At 44.0% G+C, this 21,460-nt stretch overlaps 1 protein-coding gene across 2 annotated transcripts; it reads left to right on the forward strand.

Annotated features, from left to right (window-relative positions):
• The first annotated feature begins 2,067 nt into the window (after window positions 1–2,067).
• LOC139388055 (ash2 like, histone lysine methyltransferase complex subunit) lies at window positions 2,068–21,444 on the forward strand. 2 transcript variants are annotated; one of them, XM_071134566.1, is made up of 17 exons: window positions 2,079–2,150; window positions 3,530–3,596; window positions 3,687–3,832; window positions 4,021–4,109; window positions 4,221–4,315; window positions 5,045–5,140; window positions 5,274–5,369; window positions 5,454–5,529; window positions 5,720–5,737; window positions 6,340–6,442; window positions 6,622–6,839; window positions 11,247–11,414; window positions 11,531–11,724; window positions 11,885–11,977; window positions 13,791–13,889; window positions 18,987–19,046; window positions 19,180–21,444. In XM_071134566.1, the coding sequence occupies exons 1-17, from the start codon at window positions 2,092–2,094 to the stop codon at window positions 19,285–19,287; spliced, it is 1,785 nt and encodes a 594-aa protein (XP_070990667.1). In that variant the 5' UTR covers window positions 2,079–2,091; the 3' UTR covers window positions 19,288–21,444. The 2 variants fall into 2 exon arrangements, with proteins under 2 accessions (XP_070990668.1, XP_070990667.1); XM_071134567.1 differs by lacking the exon at window positions 5,720–5,737 and having other exon boundaries at window positions 2,068–2,150.
• The last annotated feature ends 16 nt before the right edge of the window (window positions 21,445–21,460 follow it).

Raw genomic sequence — 21,460 nt, forward strand, 5'->3', positions numbered from 1 at the left:
TAACTGTAGGGCCTACTATACATTCTTTGCAGCCTACATGTTGTATATCTGCATCCTCTATCAGGAATGGTCTATAATTGCACCAAGTGCTTTTAAGCCTTAGTAATAGTCATGTCCTTAGCTATACAGTAGTAATATGACTTCTACTGATCTGTAGTCTCCAGAGAATGAGTAAAGGGAAAGGGGGGGGGGGGGGGGGGGGGGGGGTGGTCCGTAGGGGTATATGAGGGGGTTAAATGACCTGACCCCTTGGAGCAGGCCAGGTCGTAAAGGTGGGGTAGCAGGATGGCATCTGCCAGCGTCCTCCCAGCAGTGACCCCTACAGAGCGGCTGGTATTGAGGGGAGAAGAGAGGCCGGCCCACCGGGACAATTAGCAGATGTCACCAGTGGGCCTGACCCTCCCTGACCCATGTCTTTGTCCAGCAGGACCAGAGGAGACCAGGGGGTGGGGGTGGTGGGGGGGGGGGGGGGGGGCATTTATGAAATGTGTGGTGAAGAGCATCAAACTTATCAACCCACACCAAGCACTGGCTTACCCAGGGTCGAAGAAAGAGTCCTAAGTACTATTGCATCAACTTTATTCTATATTCTTGACATAATCTTGATTTAAAAAGTGAGTGTATTTACCTTACATTTTACATGACCTTCCATATGGCTAAAAATCAAATAAAACTTGTATCTGATCTAAATCTGACGGAGAGGGGTGAGAAGGAGGTGAGGATAAGGAGGGGGAGGGCAAGAAGAAGACTGTGGAAGAGGCAGACGTTTTCTAGATTATACAGTATACTACTTTTTTAACTTTAACCAGGCCCAGGTCTATCCTTTGTGTCTATTAGTAAAGCCTAAATAAAGGTTGAACTTACCCATCAACATTGTGTCATGATAGACATCATGCATTGTGGTTAGATATCATTAGCTATACCGATGGTAGAGCCTACAGTGGGTGAAATAATGATAATGATATCTCCTTTTGTGAAATGTATGTATCCTGACAGTCATGGTCTAATTGAGAATTGAATGGGCTTTACAGGGGGTACCCCATTCATAACTACCCCTCACCCCTCTCCTCCTTACCCCCCTTCGACCTGCCTCTCTCCACTCTACCTCACAGATGGGCTCCACTACAATAAGAGAGCGAAAAGGAGGAGAACCTACAAATATGTCATCTCCTTAACAACAGTTAAAAGCACTTCTAACCACACTCAGGGGTGCTCTTAGCATTCCACAGCAGTAGGATTCCTTTATGGTCTATCTATCTGCCACACTTTTGGACACACGCCTATGGGGTATAATGGTGCCCTTCTGTCGTCATGGTAAAGCCGGAGGAAACTGCCAATAAATATCAGAATGGCATTATAGCATTGATGGTGGTAATAAATGTGTTTTAGATATGTTTAACCACACATTAGGAAGGGGTTTGTCTGTGGTCATAAACGTAAGCTTATGTGTTCAAACAAGAAATTGCTATTTCATTTATAGATGTGGGTTTTGACTAAAAAACATGTTCTACAACAGGCGTGGACAATTCCAGTCCCCGAGGGCCTGATTGATGTTACATTTTTGCCCCAGCCACAGCTAACACCCGACTCCAATAATCACCCAATCAAGATCTTCAGTTTAGAATGCAATTTGATTAATCAGCTGTGTTTCTGTTCTACAATAATGCTGCACTCAGAGTGTTGTTTTTTTATACTGACCATTCTAGCAGAGAAAAGTCTAAGTGGGAACCTTGGGACGTTCACCTCTGACCCAATTTAAGTTGAAATGTAAAACGGGTAATGGTATGGTATGATTGATATAAAGGTTAAGGTTATGGTTATGGTTAGGCAATGGTTTGGGTTTAAGGTAGGGACTTCCCAAGGATTCCAATTAGCAACTACCATCCCGAGCAGTGCGACACAATTTCATGGCACACTCACAGAAGTTTCTACTTAATTGTCACTGATATAGGATCATATTTCCCTTACCCCAATGCATGTATAATGTTTACATGCGAAAAGCTGAAACTGACTCCAGATCCGCGCTTGGCGTCTAGCGTCAATTTACACCAAAACGTCTCGCGAGATGTCATATTTCATTAGATTTGAAACATGGCGTCGGATGGAGAAGCGGGTAGTGCTTCTGTTGTTGAACCAGATACTGGGGACTGGTAAGTCTCCGTTAAAACAGGGAAAGAGCAGTCGTTTTGTTTGTTGTTTAAGTGTGATGCTAGACAACCAGATAAATATTGCTCAACAAGCTAGACCGCTGATGTTAGCTAACTAAACTGAAGCTAGCTGGCTAGCAAGCTAACAACGTTAGACTCCTCATTCAAATGCCCAACTTGTAAGCTAACTTGCAACAAACTAACTAAAGCATGAAAGAACAGGTTCATTTCCTTGTCGAATATTTACTTCTAAATAAATCTCTAGCATGAATCCTGCAGAACCTAGCTAACTAGCAAACCAAGTGAAAATAGCTAGCTCATGTCCGGGGAGGCTGAAGGTTCAGCAGCGGTGCTCTGCATCTTTCTCTATTATACTTTCGTTACTCATAAAAGTAAAGATGTTACTATAGTGCTGAATAACCGTTGTCTGTGTGCACAAGCTGTCATTTATCCAAAATACGAAATAAACGCGTTTTGAGCGCTTTATCCCAGCTGGCAGCATTGCTATTTTATTAGGAGCCCTAATACTAGTTGTTGCGAAAGCCGCAGCTAGTCGTACTGTGGTCCACACAGAACATGACACAATACAGAACATTAATATACAAGAACAGTTCAAGGACATAACTACATACATAGCCTACATATCAATACATACACAAAATATCTAGGGCAAATATGGGACAGGTCTTGTGCTGTGAGGTGTTGCTTTATCTGCTTTTAAAAAACCAGGTTTGCTGTTCATTTGAGCAATATGAGATAGGAGTGCCATGCTATAATACTGTACGTTTTCTTGCATTTGTTTTGGATTTGGGGACTATGAAAAGACCCCTGGTGGCATGTCTGGTGGGGTATGTGTGTGTATGTGTCAGCTGTGCATAAGTTGACGACGCAAATCATTTTGAATTTTCACATGGTTTCTTATCAAAAGTGACGCAGTCAGTTTCTCAACTCTTAGCCAAGAGACTGTCATGTATAGTATTTGTATTAGCCCTCTGATTACAATGAGGTGCCGCTCTGTTCTGGGCCAGCTGCAACTTAACTAGGTCTTTCTTAGCACCACTTGACCACATGGCTGGACAATAATCAAGAGAAGACAAAACTAGAGCCTGCAGGACTTGCTTTGTGGAGTGTGGTGTCAAAAAAGCAGAACATCTCTTTATTACGGACAGACCTCTCCCCATCTTTACAACCGTCGAATATATGTTTTGACTTTGACAGTTTACAAGCTAAGGTAACGCCAAGTCATTTAGTCTCAACTTGTTCAACAGCCACATCATTCATTACCAGATTCAGCTAAGGTCTAGAGCTTAGGGAATTATTTGTATCAAATACATAGCTGAAGCTAAGCTAATGTTCATGTTGATATGTTTGTTTACTTTCAGTGATGCTGGATTTGGGGACCTGACAGGCAACATGGACACTGAGTCATCAAATGGCAAAGAGGCCATGGTATTACACCTCTTATACAGCAGTTCTCTGGGCATCTCTGTTCTCAAACAGACAGACAGTAGCTAACCCTTTTCCCTGTGTTCTCCTCAGGACACGGGTGGTGAGGGTTTGGAGGCGGCGGACACCCAGACAGGTTCTGGGGACGAGGAAAGCGGCAGGCACCAGGGAGAGGTGGAGCTGCAGTGTGCTCTCTGTATGAAGTGGTTCACAGCCGACACCTTCAGCATCGACACCGCGTACGTCTGACTCACTGAGTAACTCATTCTCTCTCTTTTCATGGAGGCCTTTGGCCAACTGATTATAAGACTAAGCTTGTTAGACTTTTTAAAATTGCTCCATGTAGCTCGACTAACCAGGTACTGGCTGAGATGAACATATAAGGATCAAGGTTTTTTGATGAGTCTTTCTCCCTCTCTCTCTCCAGGACTTGTTTGCCTTTCATGACCAACTATGTGTTCCATTGTAACGTGTGTCATCACAGCGGCAACACCTACTTCCTCAGGAAACAAGCCAGTAGGTGTTCTCAGTCAGCTGATACACTTCCATGTGCATGTGTGAGCTTGGGGATTATTGATGGTCTGTTATCAATTGATTGTACTGATTGAGTGTCGCTGTGTGTGCCAGACCTGAAGGAGATGTGTCTGACTGCCCTGGCTAACCTCACATGGAGGTCCAGGACTCAGGAAGAGCACCCCAAGACGATGTTCTCCAAAGACAAGGTTAGTCCTCTCAACAGTCCCTACATAATCCACTTTGAAAGCCAATGTGATCTTTTGAAAATGCTTGATACTACATGTCACGCCAAGATACGACACAGTCTTTTGCGTATGTTTTTCCGTTCTCTACACCTGCTTAACCTCTCTGGGATATGTGGGACGATAGCGTCCCACCTCGCCAACAGCCAGTGAAATTGCAGGGTGCCAAATTCAAAACAACAGAAATCCCATTATTAACATTCCTCAAACATACAAGTATTTTACACCATTTTAAAGATAAACTTGTTGTAAATCCAGCCACCGTGTCCGATTTCAAAAAGGCTTTACGACGAAAGCACACCAAACGATTGTTATGTCAGTACCTAGTCACAGAAAACACAGCCATTTTTCCAGCCAAAGAGAGGAGTCACAAAAAGCAGAAATAGAGATAAAATTAATCACTAATCTTTGATGAGCTTCATCAGATGACACTCATGTTACACAATACATGTATGTTTTGTTCGATAAAGCTCATATTTATATCCAAAAATCTCAGTTTAAATTGGCGCGTTATGTTCAGCAGTTCCAAAACATCCGGGGATTTTGCAGAACCACATCAATTTACAGAAATACTCATAATAAACATTGATAAAAGATACAAGTGTTATGCATGGGATTTTAGATCCACTTCTCCTTAAAGACTCCGGATGTGTTTTGTTAGTGTTTTCCTGTATTCCCCTTCTCTCCTTGCAGGACATCATCCCGTTCATTGATAAATACTGGGAGTGTATGACCACCCGACAGAGACCTGGAAAGCTCACCTGGCCCAACAACATAGTCAAAGCCATGGTGATTCTATGAGCAACCACCGACTTACACAAGTGCACCAAACTGTACACGTCACACCAAATGTTCACTGTTGAAAAAGTAGCCGGACTTTCTCTTTAGAATCATGTCTTTACTTGATTTTACTGTGTTTCAGAGTAAAGAGCGGGATGTGTTCCTGGTGAAGGAGCATCCAGACCCAGGCAGTAAGGACCCAGAGGAGGACTACCCCAAGTTTGGCCTGCTGGACCAGGTAGGAAAACACAACACACACACAGACACAGACACACACACACACACACAGTGAGGCTGACTGTTGGTTGGTTTTTCATCTCAGGATCTGGGCAACATTGGACCATCTTACGACAACCAGAAACAGACCACCGCTGCTCCCACTCCTGGAGGGCTCAACGGTAAGCTCAAAACATACCAACACACTTGCTAAACACATCAACACAAATTGGCACCAAACACACAACACATGTCACACACACTTTGATAACTAATTCCATGAAAAACTGTGTCACAGATTATAATTCCACACTAAAGCCCTAAGGGGTTCTCCTGTTATAAATGCTCTGTACATGCTGTGTTGCGTTCCAGGTGGACCTTGTTTCTCAGGTGAATATGATGTGGTGGTTTGATATCTACCTCTGAGCTCTGTGTTTTGTGCAATCACAACTTTCCGGTTAGAGGTTGCCATAGGCACAGATCTAGGATCAGCGTACCCCCTCCCCCATTCCTTAGCGAAACAATAAAGGGGCAAAATGCAATCTGACCTTAGATCAGCGTCAATGGGCAACTTCACCCTGCTCCAATGGAAACCCCGTCCCTCACCTGTTCTGCGCTTATGCTTGGTGCCCTGAAGCTTTTACCCTTTTGATCTGGCTTTTGATTAGTGGACTGATTGAATGATTTCATTTCCTCTGGCTTTCTGCTCCTGAGTTCCCGGGCTTCATCCCAATGCTCTGGAAAAGCCTCGTTTTCCTTTCCGTACCCAGTGGTGAGTGGTAAAGGACAGACCAAAGGAGGCTGTTACTGTTGGGATGCAGCCGCGAAGTGGTGTGAAATAATCCCCTGGCTTCCTCTGTGTGGCTGCTACTCTCCTTTCACCCTAATATGTGGTGTCCCTCCCCGCTCAATCCATGCTTGTGCCTCTTCGGGGACTTTTTGCTGAAAGTGTGTGCGTTCTATATTGTAACTTGTGTATTTGTCGTGTGAAGGTGGTCTGGCCCCCGGCCCAGGGAAGGGTAGAGGAGCCAAGCGTAAGCAGCAGCAGCAGCAACAGGAGGGAGCCACAGCCGGAGCAGCCAAGAGAACACGCAGGTACAACACAGACTGAAACATATGTAGGATGTATTATAATATGCAATCAATACAACTCTCCTCTCTCTCTCTCTCTGTTATTGTCCTTCTCTTTCCCTCCACCTCATTTCTCTTTCTATCCCAAATGCACACAATCCTGTTCTCTCTCTCATTCTTTCCTCTCTCCTTCCCCTCTGTAGTGACCCTCTGTTTTCGGCCCAGCGTCTACCCCCCCATGGTTACCCCCTGGAGCACCCCTTCAACAAAGATGGCTACCGCTACATCCTAGCAGAGCCGGACCCCCACGCCCCCGACCCAGAGAAACTAGAGCTGGACTGCTGGGCTGGGAAACCCATCCCCGGAGACCTCTACAGAGCCTGTCTCTACGAGAGAGTACTGCTAGCCCTGCACGACAGAGGTACACACACCCAGGAAATCCTACTGTAATGTAGTAGAGATGGGCTTCTTCTTATTAGCCTTACCCAGTAATGTCTTTCACCTTCTCTGAGAATACTGTCTGTGGGCGTCTTTGTGCTTGTGTGTCTGTTATTTCAATTTTACGATACTGATACCGAGTGTGTGTGTGTATGTATATACAGTTAAAGTCGGAAGTTTACATACTTAGTTTGGAGTCATTAAAACTGGTTTTTCAACCACTCCACAAATTTTTTGTTAACAAACTATAGTTTTTGTACTTTGTGCATCACACACATAATTTCTCCAACAATTGTTAACAGACAGATTATTTAACTTATAATTCACTGAATCACAATTCCAGTGGGTAAGAAGTTTACATACACTAAGTTGACTGTGCCTTTAAACAGCTTGGAAAATTCCAGAAAATGATGTCATGGCTTTAGAAGCTTCTGATAGGCTAATTGTAGGTGTACCTTGTGGATGTATTTCAAGGCCTACCTTCAAACTCAGTGCCTCTGCTTGCCATCATGTAAAAATCTAAAGAAATCAGCCAAGACCTCAGAAAAATATTGTAGACCTCCACAAGTCTGGTTCATCCTTGGGAGCAATTTCCAAACGCCTGAAGGTACCACGTTCATTTATACAAACAATAGTATGCAAGTATAAATACCATGGGACCACGCAGCCATCATACCGCTCAGGAAGGAGATGCGTTCTGTCTCCTAGAGATGAACGTACTTTGGTGCGAACAGTGCAAATCAATCCCAGAACAACAGCAAAGGACCTTGTGAAGATGCTGGAGGAAGCAGGTACGAAAGTACCTATATCCACAGTAAAACAAGTCCTATATCGACATAACCTGAAAGGCCGCTCAGCAAGGAAGAAGCCACTGCTCCAAAACCAACATAAAAAAGCCAGACTACGGTTTGCAACTACACATGGGGACAAAGATTGTACTTTTTGGTGAAATGTCCTCTTGTCTGATGAATCAAAAATGGCCATAATGACCACCGTTATGTCTGGAGGAAAAAGGGGGAGGCTTGCAAGCCGAAGAACACCATCCCAACCGTGAAGCATGGGGGTGGCAGCATCATGTTGTGGGGCTGCTTTGCTGCAGGAGGGACTGGTGCACTTCACAAAATAGATGGCATCACGAGAAAGGACAATTATGTGGATATATTGAAGCAACATCTCAAGACATCAGTCGGGAAGTTAGTTTGGTCGCAAATGAGTCTGCCAAATGGACAATGACCCCAAGCATACTTCCAAAGTAATGGCAAAATTGCTTAAGGACAACAAAGTCAAGGTATTGGAGTGGCCATCACAAAGCCCTTACCTCAATCCTATAGAAAATGTGTGGGTTGAACTGAAAAAGCATGTGCGAGCAAGGAGGCCTACAAACCTGACTTAGTTACACCAGCTCTGTCAGGAGGAATGGGCCAAAATTCACCCAACTTATTGTGGGAAGCTTGTGGAAGGCTACCCAAAATGTTTGACCGAAGTTTAACAATTTAAAGGCAATGCTACCAAATACCCACTGAGTGTATGTAAACTTCTGACCCACTGGGAAAGTGATGAAAGAAAAATAAGCTGAAATAAATCATTCTCTCTACTATTATTCGGACATTTCACATTCTTAAAATAAAGTGGTGAACCTAACTGACCTAAGACAGGGAATTTTAACTGATTAAATGTCAGTAATTGTGAAAAACTGAGTTTAAATGTATTTGGCTAAGGTGTTTGTAAACTTCCGACTTCAACTGTACATGCATATGAAATATTGTTGATACAATAGATTTTCAGGACAAAACCTTAAAATGTATGATCAAGGAAAACAGAACCTGCATGTGAATATTCTAAGTTATTATATTTCAGTAATCACTTACATTTAGTTCAATATGGGAAAAATAATACATTTCCCAGAATGCATTCGTTTAACCCTCAAGTTGACCCTGAGGCCTTACATTTCTTTTTCAAACAAATGCAATGGTTGGTGGAAATATAATTGGCTATTAAGTTTCAAAGAGCATATTAATTTTTTTTATAGAGAAAAGTTATATATTCTTTGCTATCTGGAAGTGTGACCTGTCAGATTCAATGAATTTATTTGTATTTGGCTAAGGTGTATGTAAACTTCCGGCTTCAACTGTGTGTTTGTATATATACAGTGGGGCAAAAAAGTATTTAGTCAGCCACCAATTGTGCAAGTTCTCCCACTTAAAAAGATGAGAGAGGCCTGTAATTTTCATCATAGGTACACTTCAACTATGACAGACAAAATTATTTAAAAAAATCCAGAAAATCACATTGTAGGATTTTTAATTAATTTATTTGCAAATTATGGTGGAAAATAAGTATTTGGTCACCTACAAACAAGCAAGATTTCTGGCTCTCACAGACCTGTAACTTCTTCTTTAAGAGGCTCCTCTGTCCTCCACTCGTTACCTGTATTAATGGCACCTGTTTGAACTTGTTATCAGTATAAAAGACACCTGTCCACAACCTCAAACAGTCACACTCCAAACTCCACTATGGCCAAGACCAAAGAGCTGTCAAAGGACACCAGAAACAAAATTGTAGACCTGCACCACGGAATCTGCAATAGATAAGCAGCTTGGTTTGAAGAAATCAACTGTGGGAGCAATTATTAGGAAATGGAAGACATACAAGACCGCTGATAATCTCCCTCGATCTGGGGCTCCACGCAAGATCTCACCCCGTGGGGTCAAAATGATCACAAGAACGGTGAGAAAAAATCCCAGAACCACACGGGGGGACCTAGTGAATGACCTGCAGAGAGCTGGGACCAAAGTAACAAAGCCTACCATCCAGTAACACACTACGCCGCCAGGAACTCAAATCCTGCAGTGCCAGACGTGTCCCCCTGCTTAAGCCAGTACATGTCCAGGCCCGTCTCAAGTTTGCTAGAGAGCATTTGGATGATCCAGAAGGAGATTGGGAGAATGTCATATGGTCAGATGAAACCAAAATATAACTTTTTGGTAAAAACTCAACCCGTCGTGTTTGGAGGACAAAGAATGCTGAGTTGCATCCAAAGAACACCATACCTACTGTGAAGCATGGGGGTGGAAACATCATGCTTTGGGGCTGATTTTCTGCAAAGGGACCAGGATGACTGATCCGTGTAAAGGAAAGAATGAACGGGGCCATGTATCGTGAGATTTTGAGTGAAAACCTCCTTCCATCAGCAAGGGCATTGAAGATGAAACGTGGCTGGGTCTTTCAGCATGACAATGATTCCAAACACATCGCCCGGGCAACGAAGGAGTGGCTTCGTAAGAAGCATTTCAAGGTCCTGAAGTGGCCTAGCCAGTCTCCAGATCTCAACCCCATAGAAATTATTTGGAGGGAGTTGAAAGTCCGTGTTGCCCAGCAACAGCCCCAAAACACCACTGCTCTAGAGGAGATCTGCATGGAGTAATGGGCCAAAATACCAGCAACAGTGTGTGAAAACCTTGTGAAGACTTACAGAAAACGTTTGACCTCTGTCATTGCCAACAAAGGGTATATAAGGGTATATAACAAGTATTGAGAAACTTTTGTTATTGACCAAATACTTATTTTCCACCATAATTTGCAAATAAATTCATTAAAATCCAATGTGATTTTCTGGTTGTTTTTTTTTCTCATTTTGTCTGTCATAGTTGAAGTGTACCTATGATGAAAATTACAGGCCTCATCTCTTTAAGTGGGAGAACTTGCACAATTGGTGGCTGACTAAATACTTTTTTGCCCCACTGTATATGTGTGTGTATATGTGTGTGTGTGTATATGTGTGTGTGTGTATATGTGTGTGTGTGTATATGTGTGTGTGTGTGTGTGTATATGTGTGTGTATGTGTGTATGTGTGTGTGTGTGTGTGTGTGTGTGTGTGTGTGTGTGTGTGTGTATATGTGTGTATATGTGTGTGTGTATATGTGTGTATATGTGTGTGTGTGTGTATATATGTGTGTGTATATGTGTGTGTGTGTATATGTGTGTGTGTGTGTGTGTGTATATGTGTGTGTGTGTGTGTATATGTGTGTGTGTGTGTGTATATGTGTGTGTGTGTGTGTATATGTGTGTGTGTGTGTGTATATGTGTGTGTGTGTGTGTGTGTGTGTGTGTATATGTGTGTGTGTGTGTGTGTGTATATGTATGTGTGTGTGTGTGTATATGTATGTGTGTGTGTGTGTATATATATATATTTATTATCTGTGTTTTTTTTCTTTGACTTCGTATTGATTCCATGTTTTTATTAAGAATATTCTGGATTTGACAGTTTTCCATTTCTTTACATTGAATACTGCGTCGAGGAAGAGCTTGCAAGTAAGCATTTCACTGTTCTTTTCACACCTGCTGTATTCTGTGCACATGACAAACGTTGATTTGAGTTGTCTGTATGCAGCCCCCCAGCTGAAGATCTCAGATGACCGTCTGACAGTGACAGGGGAGAAGGGTTACTCCATGGTCAGAGCCTCCCACGGTGTCAGGAAAGGATCCTGGTACTTTGAGGTCTCCATCGATGAGATGCCCCCGGACACCGCAGCCAGACTGGGCTGGTCTCAGCCCCTAGGTAGATACTGCAGAGACACACACTCACACACACTGAGAGACAGGTACAAACACCGCAGCTACATCTAGTTGATACCACACGTTAAAACATGTCCTGTCTCCCTGTGTGTGTTGTAGGTAACCTGCAGGCCCCTCTGGGATATGATAAGTTCAGCTACTCGTGGCGCAGTAAGAAAGGGACACGCTTCCACCAGTCTGTGGGGAAACACTACTCCTCAGGCTACGGACAAGGAGACACTCTGGGCTTCTTCGTAGAACTGCCGGACGGCACTGAGACAGCCAAGGCACTGCCTGACACGTACAAAGACAAGGTACTTAAAAAATATATATATATTTTTCAAATACTATAGTTGATAAATGAGTAACTGAGAATCAATAAAATATACGAATTATGATTAGCAAATAGCAGACATCCACTGTCTGTTTTTATGAGACTTGACTGCTCATCCCTTTGTGTTTGTGTTCACTCAGGCGCTGATTAAGTTTAAGAGCTACCTGTACTTTGAGGAGAAGGACTATGTGGACAAGGCAGAAAAGAGCCTGAAGACTGTTACCCCCAGCAGGGTGAGGCTCCAGCATAGAACTCCAACCAATAGCTCAGACATTCAAATCAATGGAACACATAGCTAGAACCAGTAGATCATTCAAAGCAGTGGAACGCATAGCTAGAACCAGTAGATCATTCAAAGCAGTGGAACACATAGCTAGAACCAGTAGATCATTCAGAGCAGTGGAACGCATAACTAGAACCAGAGGATCATTCAGAGCAGTGGAACGCATAACTAGAACCAGTCGATCATTCAGAGCAGTGGAACGCATAACTAGAACCAGTCGATCATTCAGAGCAGTGGAACGCATAACTAGAACCAGTAGATCATTCAGAGCAGTGGAACGCATAACTAGAACCAGTAGATCATTCAGAGCAGTGGAACGCATAACTAGAACCAGTAGATCATTCAGAGCAGTGGAACGCATAACTAGAACCAGAGGATCATCAGAGCAGTGGAACGCATAACTAGAACCAGAGGATCATTCAGAGCAGTGGAACGCATAACTAGAACCAGAGGATCATTCAAAGCAGTGGAACGCATAACTAGAACCAGAGGATCATTCAGAGCAGTGGAACGCATAACTAGAACCAGTAGATGATTCAGAGCAGTGTTAACGCATAACTAGAACCAGAGGATCATTCAGAGCAGTGGAACGCATAGCTAGAACCAGTAGATCATTCAGAGCAGTGGAACGCATAACTAGAACCAGAGGATCATTCAGAGCAGTGTTAACGCATAACTAGAACCAGTCGATCATTCAGAGCAGTGTTAACGCATAACTAGAACCAGTCGATCATTCAGAGCAGTGGAACGAATAACTAGAACCAGTAGATCATTCAGAGCAGTGGAACGCATAACTAGAACCAGAGGATCATTCAGAGCAGTGGAACGCATAGCTAGAACCAGTAGATCATTCAGAGCAGTGGAACTCATAACTAGAACCAGAGGATCATTCAGAGCAGTGTTAACGCATAACTAGAACCAGTAGATCATTCAGAGCAGTGGAACGCATAACTAGAACCAGTAGATCATTCAGAGCAGTGGAATGCATAACTAGAACCAGTCGATCATTCAGAGCAGTGGAACGCATAACTAGAACCAGTCGATCATTCAGAGCAGTGGAACGCATAACTAGAACCAGTCGATCATTCAGAGCAGTGGAACGCATAACTAGAACCAGTCGATCATTCAGAGCAGTGGAACGCATAACTAGAACCAGTCGATCATTCAGAGCAGTGGAACGCATAACTAGAACCAGTCGATCATTCAGAGCAGTGGAACGCATAACTAGAACCAGAGGATCATTCAGAGCAGTGTTAACGCATAACTAGAACCAGTCGATCATTCAGAGCAGTGTTAACGCATAACTAGAACCAGTAGATCATTCAGAGCAGTGTTAACGCATAACTAGAACCAGTAGATCATTCAGAGCAGTGGAACGCATAACTAGAACCAGTCGATCATTCAGAGCAGTGGAACGCATAACTAGAACCAGTAGATCATTCAGAGCAGTGTTAACGCATAACTAGAACCAGTAGATCATTCAGAGCAGTGGAACGCATAACTAGAACCAGTCGATCATTCAGAGCAGTGGAACGCATAACTAGAACCAGTAGATCATTCAGAGCAGTGTTAACGCATAACTAGAACCAGTAGATCATTCAGAGCAGTGGCAACCAGAGGCCATATTGGATGTACCATTTGGAATGTTGATGAATTTGGATAATCTCAATCTATTTTTATTGTCAATATCATACGTTTGTTGACAGTAGATATAGCAATTGGCTTTTCCATTTGTTGAAATCTCTGTTCTTCCCTCTTTCTAGATGCTGTTCTATAAGAATGGGGTGAACCAGGGTCAGGCCTATGAGAACCTGTTTGAGGGGCTTTACTTCCCTGCCATCTCTCTCTACAGGGGCTGCACGGTTAGTGCTGTGTGTGTGTCTGTTTGAAGGGTTCTATTTTCTCTCTCCATCTGCAGCAGCCGTTCTTAAAGTGTGGGTGTGACCCACGGACCCGTTAATGGTGGGTCGCGACGTGTCAGAGTAAATGTATAATTATTTCATTAATTACTGAAATTGATTTGGCAACGTGCATTTGCTCTCTCTGTTCAGTGCGCTCTCTGCTTAGCAGCAGCCTCTGCTCAGTTTGGCAGCTGCGGAAGTGTGAGAGGGAGATGCCCGTGTGCTTCGCGGTTTACTGGATCCTTTTTCTGCAGTTTTCTTTAAGATTACTCACCGACCCCACACGATGCAGCGCTGTCTTGTTATTCCCACTCGCCATCACTCACCGCTATCATCAAATGGACTCATGCTAGCCACAAGTTCTGACTGAGCTCAATTCATACAAACTTATAACGCGGAGCACCCACAATGTGTTTTGTGTGGGGAAGTGCTGATTAATGAGTCTCTCATAACAAACAAATGAATAAATCAAATCAAATCAAATCAAATTTTATTTGTCACATACACATGGTTAGCAGATGTTAATGCGAGTGTAGCGAAATGCTTGTGCTTCTAGTTCCGACAATGCAGTAATAACCAACAAGTAATCTAACTAACAATTCCAAAACTACTGTCTTGTACACAGTGTGAGGGGATAAAGAATATGTACATAAGGATATATGAATGAGTGATGGTACAGAGCAGCATAGGCAGATACAGTAGATTGTATCGAGTACAGTATATACATATGAGATGAGTATGTAAACAAAGTGGCATAGTTAAAGTGGCTAGTGATACATGTATTACATAAGGATACAGTCGATGATATAGAGTACAGTATATACGTATGCCTATGAGATGAATAATGTAGGGTAAGTAACATTATATAAGGTAGCATTGTTTAAAGTGGCTAGTGATATATTTACATCATTTCCCATCAATTCCCATTATTAAAGTGGCTGGAGTTGAGTCAGTGTCAGTGTGTTGGCAGCAGCCACTCAATGTTAGTGGTGGCTGTTTAACAGTCTGATAGCCTTGAGATAGAAGCTGTTTTTCAGTCTCTCGGTCCCAGCTTTGATGCACCTGTACTGACCTCGCCTTCTGGATGATAGCGGGGTGAACAGGCAGTGGCTCGGGTGGTTGATGTCCTTGATGATCTTTATGGCCTTCCTGTGACATCGGGTGGTGTAGGTGTCCTGGAGGGCAGGTAGTTTGCCCCCGGTGATGCGTTGTGCAGACCTCACTACCCTCTGGAGAGCCTTACGGTTGAGGGCGGAGCAGTTGCCGTACCAGGCGGTGATACAGCCCGCCAGGATGCTCTCGATTGTGCATCTGTAGAAGTTTGTGAGTGCTTTTGGTGACAAGCCGAATTTCTTCAGCCTCCTGAGGTTGAAGAGGCGCTGCTGCGCCTTCTTCACAATGCTGTCTGTGTGAGTGGACCAATTCAGTTTGTCTGTGATGTGTATGCCGAGGAACTTAAAACTTGCTACCCTCTCCACTACTGTTCCATCGATGTGGATAGGGGGGTGTTCCCTCTGCTGTTTCCTGAAGTCCACAATCATCTCCTTAGTTTTGTTGACGTTGAGTGTGAGGTTATTTTCCTGACACCACACTCCGAGGGCCCTCACCTCCTCCCTGTAGGCCGTCTCGTCGTTGTTGGTAATCAAGCCTACCACTGTTGTGTCGTCCGCAAACTTGATGATTGAGTTGGAGGCGTGCGTGGCCACGCAGTCGTGGGTGAACAGGGAGTACAGGAGAGGGCTCAGAACGCACCCTTGTGGGGCCCCAGTGTTGAGGATCAGCGGGGAGGAGATGTTGTTGCCTACCCTCACCACCTGGGGGCGGCCCGTCAGGAAGTCCAGTACCCAGTTGCACAGGGCGGGGTCGAGACCCAGGGTCTCGAGCTTGATGACGAGCTTGGAGGGTACTATGGTGTTGAATGCCGAGCTGTAGTCAATGAACAGCATTCTCACATAGGTATTCCTCTTGTCCAGATGGGTTAGGGCAGTGTGCAGTGTGGTTGAGATTGCATCGTCTGTGGACCTATTTGGGCGGTAAGCAAATTGGAGTGGGTCTAGGGTGTCAGGTAGGGTGGAGGTGATATGGTCCTTGACTAGTCTCTCAAAGCACTTCATGATGACGGAAGTGAGTGCTACGGGGCGGTAGTCGTTTAGCTCAGTTACCTTAGCTTTCTTGGGAACAGGAACAATGGTGGCCCTCTTGAAGCATGTGGGAACAGCAGACTGGTATAGGGATTGATTGAATATGTCCGTAAACACACCGGCCAGCTGGTCTGCGCATGCTCTGAGGGCGCGGCTGGGGATGCCGTCTGGGCCTGCAGCCTTGCGAGGGTTAACACGTTTAAATGTCTTACTCACCTCGGCTGCAGTGAAGGAGAGACCGCAAGTTTTCATTGCAGGCCGTGTCAGTGGCACTGTATTGTCCTCAAAGCGGGCAAAAAAGTTATTTAGTCTGCCTGGGAGCAGGGCATCCTGGTCCGTGACTGGGCTGGATTTCTTCCTGTAGTCCGTGATTGACTGTAGACCCTGCCACATGCCTCTTGTGTCTGAGCCGTTGAATTGAGATTCTACTTTGACTCTGTACTGACGCTTAGCTTGTTTGATAGCCTTGCGGAGGGAATAGCTGCACTGTTTGTATTCGGTCATGTTACCAGACACCTTGCCCTGATTAAAAGCAGTGGTTCGCGCTTTCAGTTTCACACGAATGCTGCCATCAATCCACGGTTTCTGGTTAGGGAATGTTTTAATCGTTGCTATGGGAACGACATCTTCAACGCACGTTCTAATGAACTCGCACACCGAATCAGCGTATTCGTCAATGTTGTTGTCTGACGCAATACGAAACATGTCCCAGTCCACGTGATGGAAGCAGTCTTGGAGTGTGGAGTCAGCTTGGTCGGACCAGCGTTGGACAGACCTCAGCGTGGGAGCCTCTTGTTTTAGTTTCTGTCTGTAGGCAGGGATCAACAAAATGGAGTCGTGGTCAGCTTTTCCGAAAGGGGGGCGGGGCAGGGCCTTATATGCGTCGCGGAAGTTAGAGTAACAATGATCCAAGGTCTTTCCACCCCTGGTTGCGCAATCGATATGCTGATAAAATTTGGGGAGTCTTGTTTTCAGATTAGCCTTGTTAAAATCCCCAGCTACAATGAATGCAGCCTCCGGATAAATGGTTTCCAGTTTGCAAAGAGTCAAATAAAGTTCATTCAGAGCCAACGATGTGTCTGCTTGGGGGGGGATATATACGGCTGTGATTATAATCGAAGAGAATTCTCTTGGTAGATAATGCGGTCTACATTTGATTGTGAGGAATTCTAAATCAGGGGAACAGAAGGATTTGAGTTCCTGTATGTTTCTTTCATCACACCATGTCACGTTAGTCATAAGGCATACGCCCCCGCCCCTCTTTTTACCAGAAAGATGTTTTTTCCTGTCTGCGCGATGCGTGGAGAAACCTGTTGGCTGCACCGCTTCGGATAGCGTCTCTCCAGTAAGCCACGTTTCCGTGAAGCAAAGAACGTTACAGTCTCTGATGTCCCTCTGGAATGCTACCCTTGCTCGGATTTCATCAACCTTGTTGTCAAGAGACTGGACATTGGCAAGAAGAATGCTAGGGAATGGTGCACGATGTGCCCGTCTCCGGAGTCTGACCAGAAGACCGCCTCGTTTCCCTCTTTTTCGGAGTCGTTTTTTTGGGTCGCTGCATGGGATCCACTCCGTTGTCCTGTTTGTAAGGCAGAGCACAGGATCCGCGTCGCGAAAAGCGTATTCTTGGTCGTACTGATGGTGAGTTGACGCTGATCTTATATTCAGTAGTTCTTCTCGACTGTATGTGATGAAACCTAAGATGACCTGGGGTACTAATGTAAGAAATAACACGTAAAAAAACAAAAAACTGCATAGTTTCCTAGGAACGCGAAGCGAGGCGGCCATCTCTGTCGGCGCCGGAAGTAGAATAAAACGACACGTCCTGACCAAACATCCACAGCATGACGGTAAACCCAGGGAGTTCTTTCAGAACAGGGCAGAATGCTTCAGGAAACCATGCTTCAAACCTGGAAAAGTTAGTCAGCTGGCAAGGCATTGTTGTCATTTTATAACAGATGATAATAAGCAGAAATAAGGGCGTACTAACTGTCATAGTAGTAGATGTGAGTTTCTCTTTCAAACTATCCCCTGTCCTTGTACACAGCTAATAGCTAACATTCGCCTGATAGTGCAACCCTAGTAACAGTAGAGATGAAAAATGATCAGGCCCTATGTACATCTTACTGTAGAAATGATTGTTGAAAACTAGTCTAGGTTGGAACTGTTGCTGCTAAAATACAATCATATTTTTTATTCTTAACTGGAATAAACTGATTGAAGCGACTCTTTTTGAGGTAAACACACACACAGTTCTGGGTTGCTCATCTACAGCAGGAAGCGGTCTCCTGCCTGACTGAGAAAGCAGTAGATGTTCTGGTCCAGTTTGGCACCACATACCTATGTGAGTCAGGGTTCTCAACTCTGACATACTTAAAAAACAAGTACAGAAACAGTTTCAAGGCTGAGCATGTGTTACACTGTCAAAAACAGAGGCCAGAATAGACATGCTCTCATTAGGACTGTGTGTTTTCTGGTCTACATCTGTGTGATGTGATCAATCTGTTTATTCCAGTTCAGAATGTAAATGATTGATTGTATTTTAACAGCACCAGTTCCAACCAAGACAGATATGTACGTGTTTTTAATGGGGGAGAATAAACATTAATATATATATATATATGGATATTACATTTCATTGTTATTTGTTTTTGTCTCTATTGCATTTGTTTTAGGCATAAGGGCAATGAAATGTACCGACATTTATGTATAGTTGCATATTGTCCTAAGCTTGGGTCCCAGGAAAAACACAGAATTTCTCATGTGTGTTCCAGGCTGAAAAAGTTTAAGAACCCCTGCCCTACAGCACTGTAAATAATTCAATGCCCCAAAGTTTTGTGCTCTGATATAGCCAAGTATCTACTTCAGGGATTCCCATTTGAATCACATTATGTTGATTGTCCCTCCTTTCTCCCAGGTGTCCGTTAACTTTGGACCACATTTCAAACACCCTCCAAAGGACATCAAGTACCAGCCAGTGAGTACACAGACATGCATGCTTTAAAAAAATTATTAGACGAGCAATAGAGGTACAGTACTTGGGAGTTTTGACGTCACTTGAGGTTGTAGATGGGATTAATTGGTGTACGTTTGTGTGTGTCCCCTCCCAGATGAGTGACATGGGCTGGGGAGCAGTGATCGAACACACGTTGGCTGACATGCTGTACCACGTAGAGACGGACGTGGACGGACGACGTAGCCCGCCCTGGGAAGGATAAACGCACGCGCACACCAGAGCTCAACACACAGACGGCCAGTTGAGTGTCTGGACAAAGGCACGGAGGAGTCCATTCCAGCAGATATAGGTGGGCTGATGTCGACCTGAACACTGACACACTGTACTCTCTTTGTACTCTCTCACTGTACTCTCTAAACATTACCTTCATTAGTAACTTTGAAAAAATCCTAATGGATAAGATGTGTGTGTGATCTAAAATAGGGAGACTTTGATGTCAGTTGACTGATTTTTACGTGTGTCTGAACATAACACTCTTAGCTTATGAAGCACATCCAGGTGTTTCAGCATTGTAAATTCATGTACTAGTATGCATAAACAATTAAAGGGAAGTGTAAAAAAACAAACAAAAAAATTCTACTTCATATTCATCTCCAGCATCACCCCAACATCAACATATGTGAAAATGGCGCGTTTCTGTTTTGTAGTAAAAAAGAGAGAACCTTAAGTGTTTCTAATGACATCATCGGTGTGCATCGTGATTTTTAACCAATTACGAGTAGGCATTGCCTACTAATTGGAAACACTTATTTTCCTCTTTTACTACAAAACATAACACGCCATTTTCACATATGTTGATGTTGGCGTGGAGATGATGAATATGAAGTTAAAATTGTGAAATGCCCCTCAAAAGGAAGGAACAAATCTGTACATTGTTTTGACCCAACTAAGTTTCAATTTAAAATATCTAACGTTTGTCAGCACCCCAGGTAGTCTTATTGACAGACGTTCTATCTTCAAATGAACAGATTCAGTTGCCTGTGTTCTGTTATTTGTCGTAAAATACTATATATACACAAAAGTATGTGGACACCCCTTCAAACTAGTGGATTTGGCTGTTTCAGCCACACCTGTTGCTGACAGGTGTATAAAATTGAGCGCACAGCCATGCAATCTCCATAGACAAAAATTGGCAGTAGAATGACCTTACTGAAGAGCTCAGTGACTTTCAACGTGGCACCGTCATAGGATGCCACCTCCAACAAGTCAGTTCGTCAAATTTCTGCCCTGCTAGAGCTGCCCCGGTCAACTGTAAGGGCTGTTATTGGGAAGTGGAAATGTCTAGGAGCGTTGAGCAATAACGAAGTATGAGGCTCAGCTGCGAAGTGGTAGGCCACACAAGCTCACAGAATGGGACTACAAGGGCTGAAGGGTGTAATCTGTCATTGGTTGCAACACTCACTACCGCGTTCCAAACTGGCTCTGGAAGCAACGTCCGCACAAGAACTGTTTGTCGGGAGCGTCATGAAATGGGTTTCCATGGCCGAGCAGCCACACACAAGCCTAAGATCACAATGCGCAATGCCAAGCGTCGACTGGAGTGGTGTAAAGCTCGCCACCATTGGACTCTGGAGCAGTGGAAACGCGTTCTCTGGAGGGGATGAAACACGCTTCAGTATTTGGCAGTCCGACGGACGAATCTGGGTTTGGCGAATGCCAGGAGAACGCTACCTGCCGCAATGTGTTGTGCCAACTATAAAATTTGGTGGAGATGGAATAATGGTATGGGGATGTTTTTCATGGTTAGGACTAGGCCCCTTAGTTCCAGTGAAGGGAAACCTTAACGCTACAGCATACAGTGACATTCTAGATGATTCTGTGCTTCCTCCTTTGTGGCAACAGTTTGGGGAAGGCCCTTTCCTGTTTCAGCATGACAATGCTGAACAATACAGAAATGCATGACAATACAGAAATGGTTTGTTGAGATCGGTTTGGAAGAACTTGACTTGACTGCACAGAGCCCTAACCTCAATCCCATCGAACACCTTTGGGATTAATTGGAACGCCGACTACGAGCCAGGCCTAATCGCCCAACATCAGTGCCTGACCTCACTAATGCTCTTGTGGCTGAATGGAAGCAAGTTTTCAACATCTAGTGGAAAGCCTTCCCAGAAGAGTGGAGGCTGTTATAGCAGCAAAGCAGCAAACACCATATTAATGTCCATGATTTTGGAATGAGATGTTTGACGGGCAGGTGTCCACATACTTTTGGCCATGTAGTGTAGCTGCTAGCTGGTCTCGTAGATGTAAAATCTAATTGTTTTACCAAGTAGTTTGGCCTTTTTTTTGGTCTTTTTTTTTACAATGTTATTTTGTTTTACATTCATACTGGTTTTAATAAAGTGAAGATTTTTGGAAAGATTTGTTTTCAGGCT

The sequence above is a fragment of the Oncorhynchus clarkii genome, chromosome 29 (assembly GCF_045791955.1).
Source record: "Oncorhynchus clarkii lewisi isolate Uvic-CL-2024 chromosome 29, UVic_Ocla_1.0, whole genome shotgun sequence".
Lineage (NCBI taxonomy): Eukaryota > Metazoa > Chordata > Actinopteri > Salmoniformes > Salmonidae > Oncorhynchus > Oncorhynchus clarkii.

Excerpts from the sequence above, each read along its gene's own strand:
- LOC139388055 (XM_071134566.1), top strand. The coding sequence starts at position 2,092 with ATGGCGTCGGATGGAGAAGCGGGTAGTGCTTCTGTTGTTGAACCAGAT. Across the intron at positions 3,833-4,020 it reads ACCTTCAGCATCGACACCGC|GACTTGTTTGCCTTTCATGA; the intron begins GTACGTCTGACT and ends CTCTCTCTCCAG. Across the intron at positions 5,141-5,273 it reads ACAACATAGTCAAAGCCATG|AGTAAAGAGCGGGATGTGTT; the intron begins GTGATTCTATGA and ends ACTGTGTTTCAG.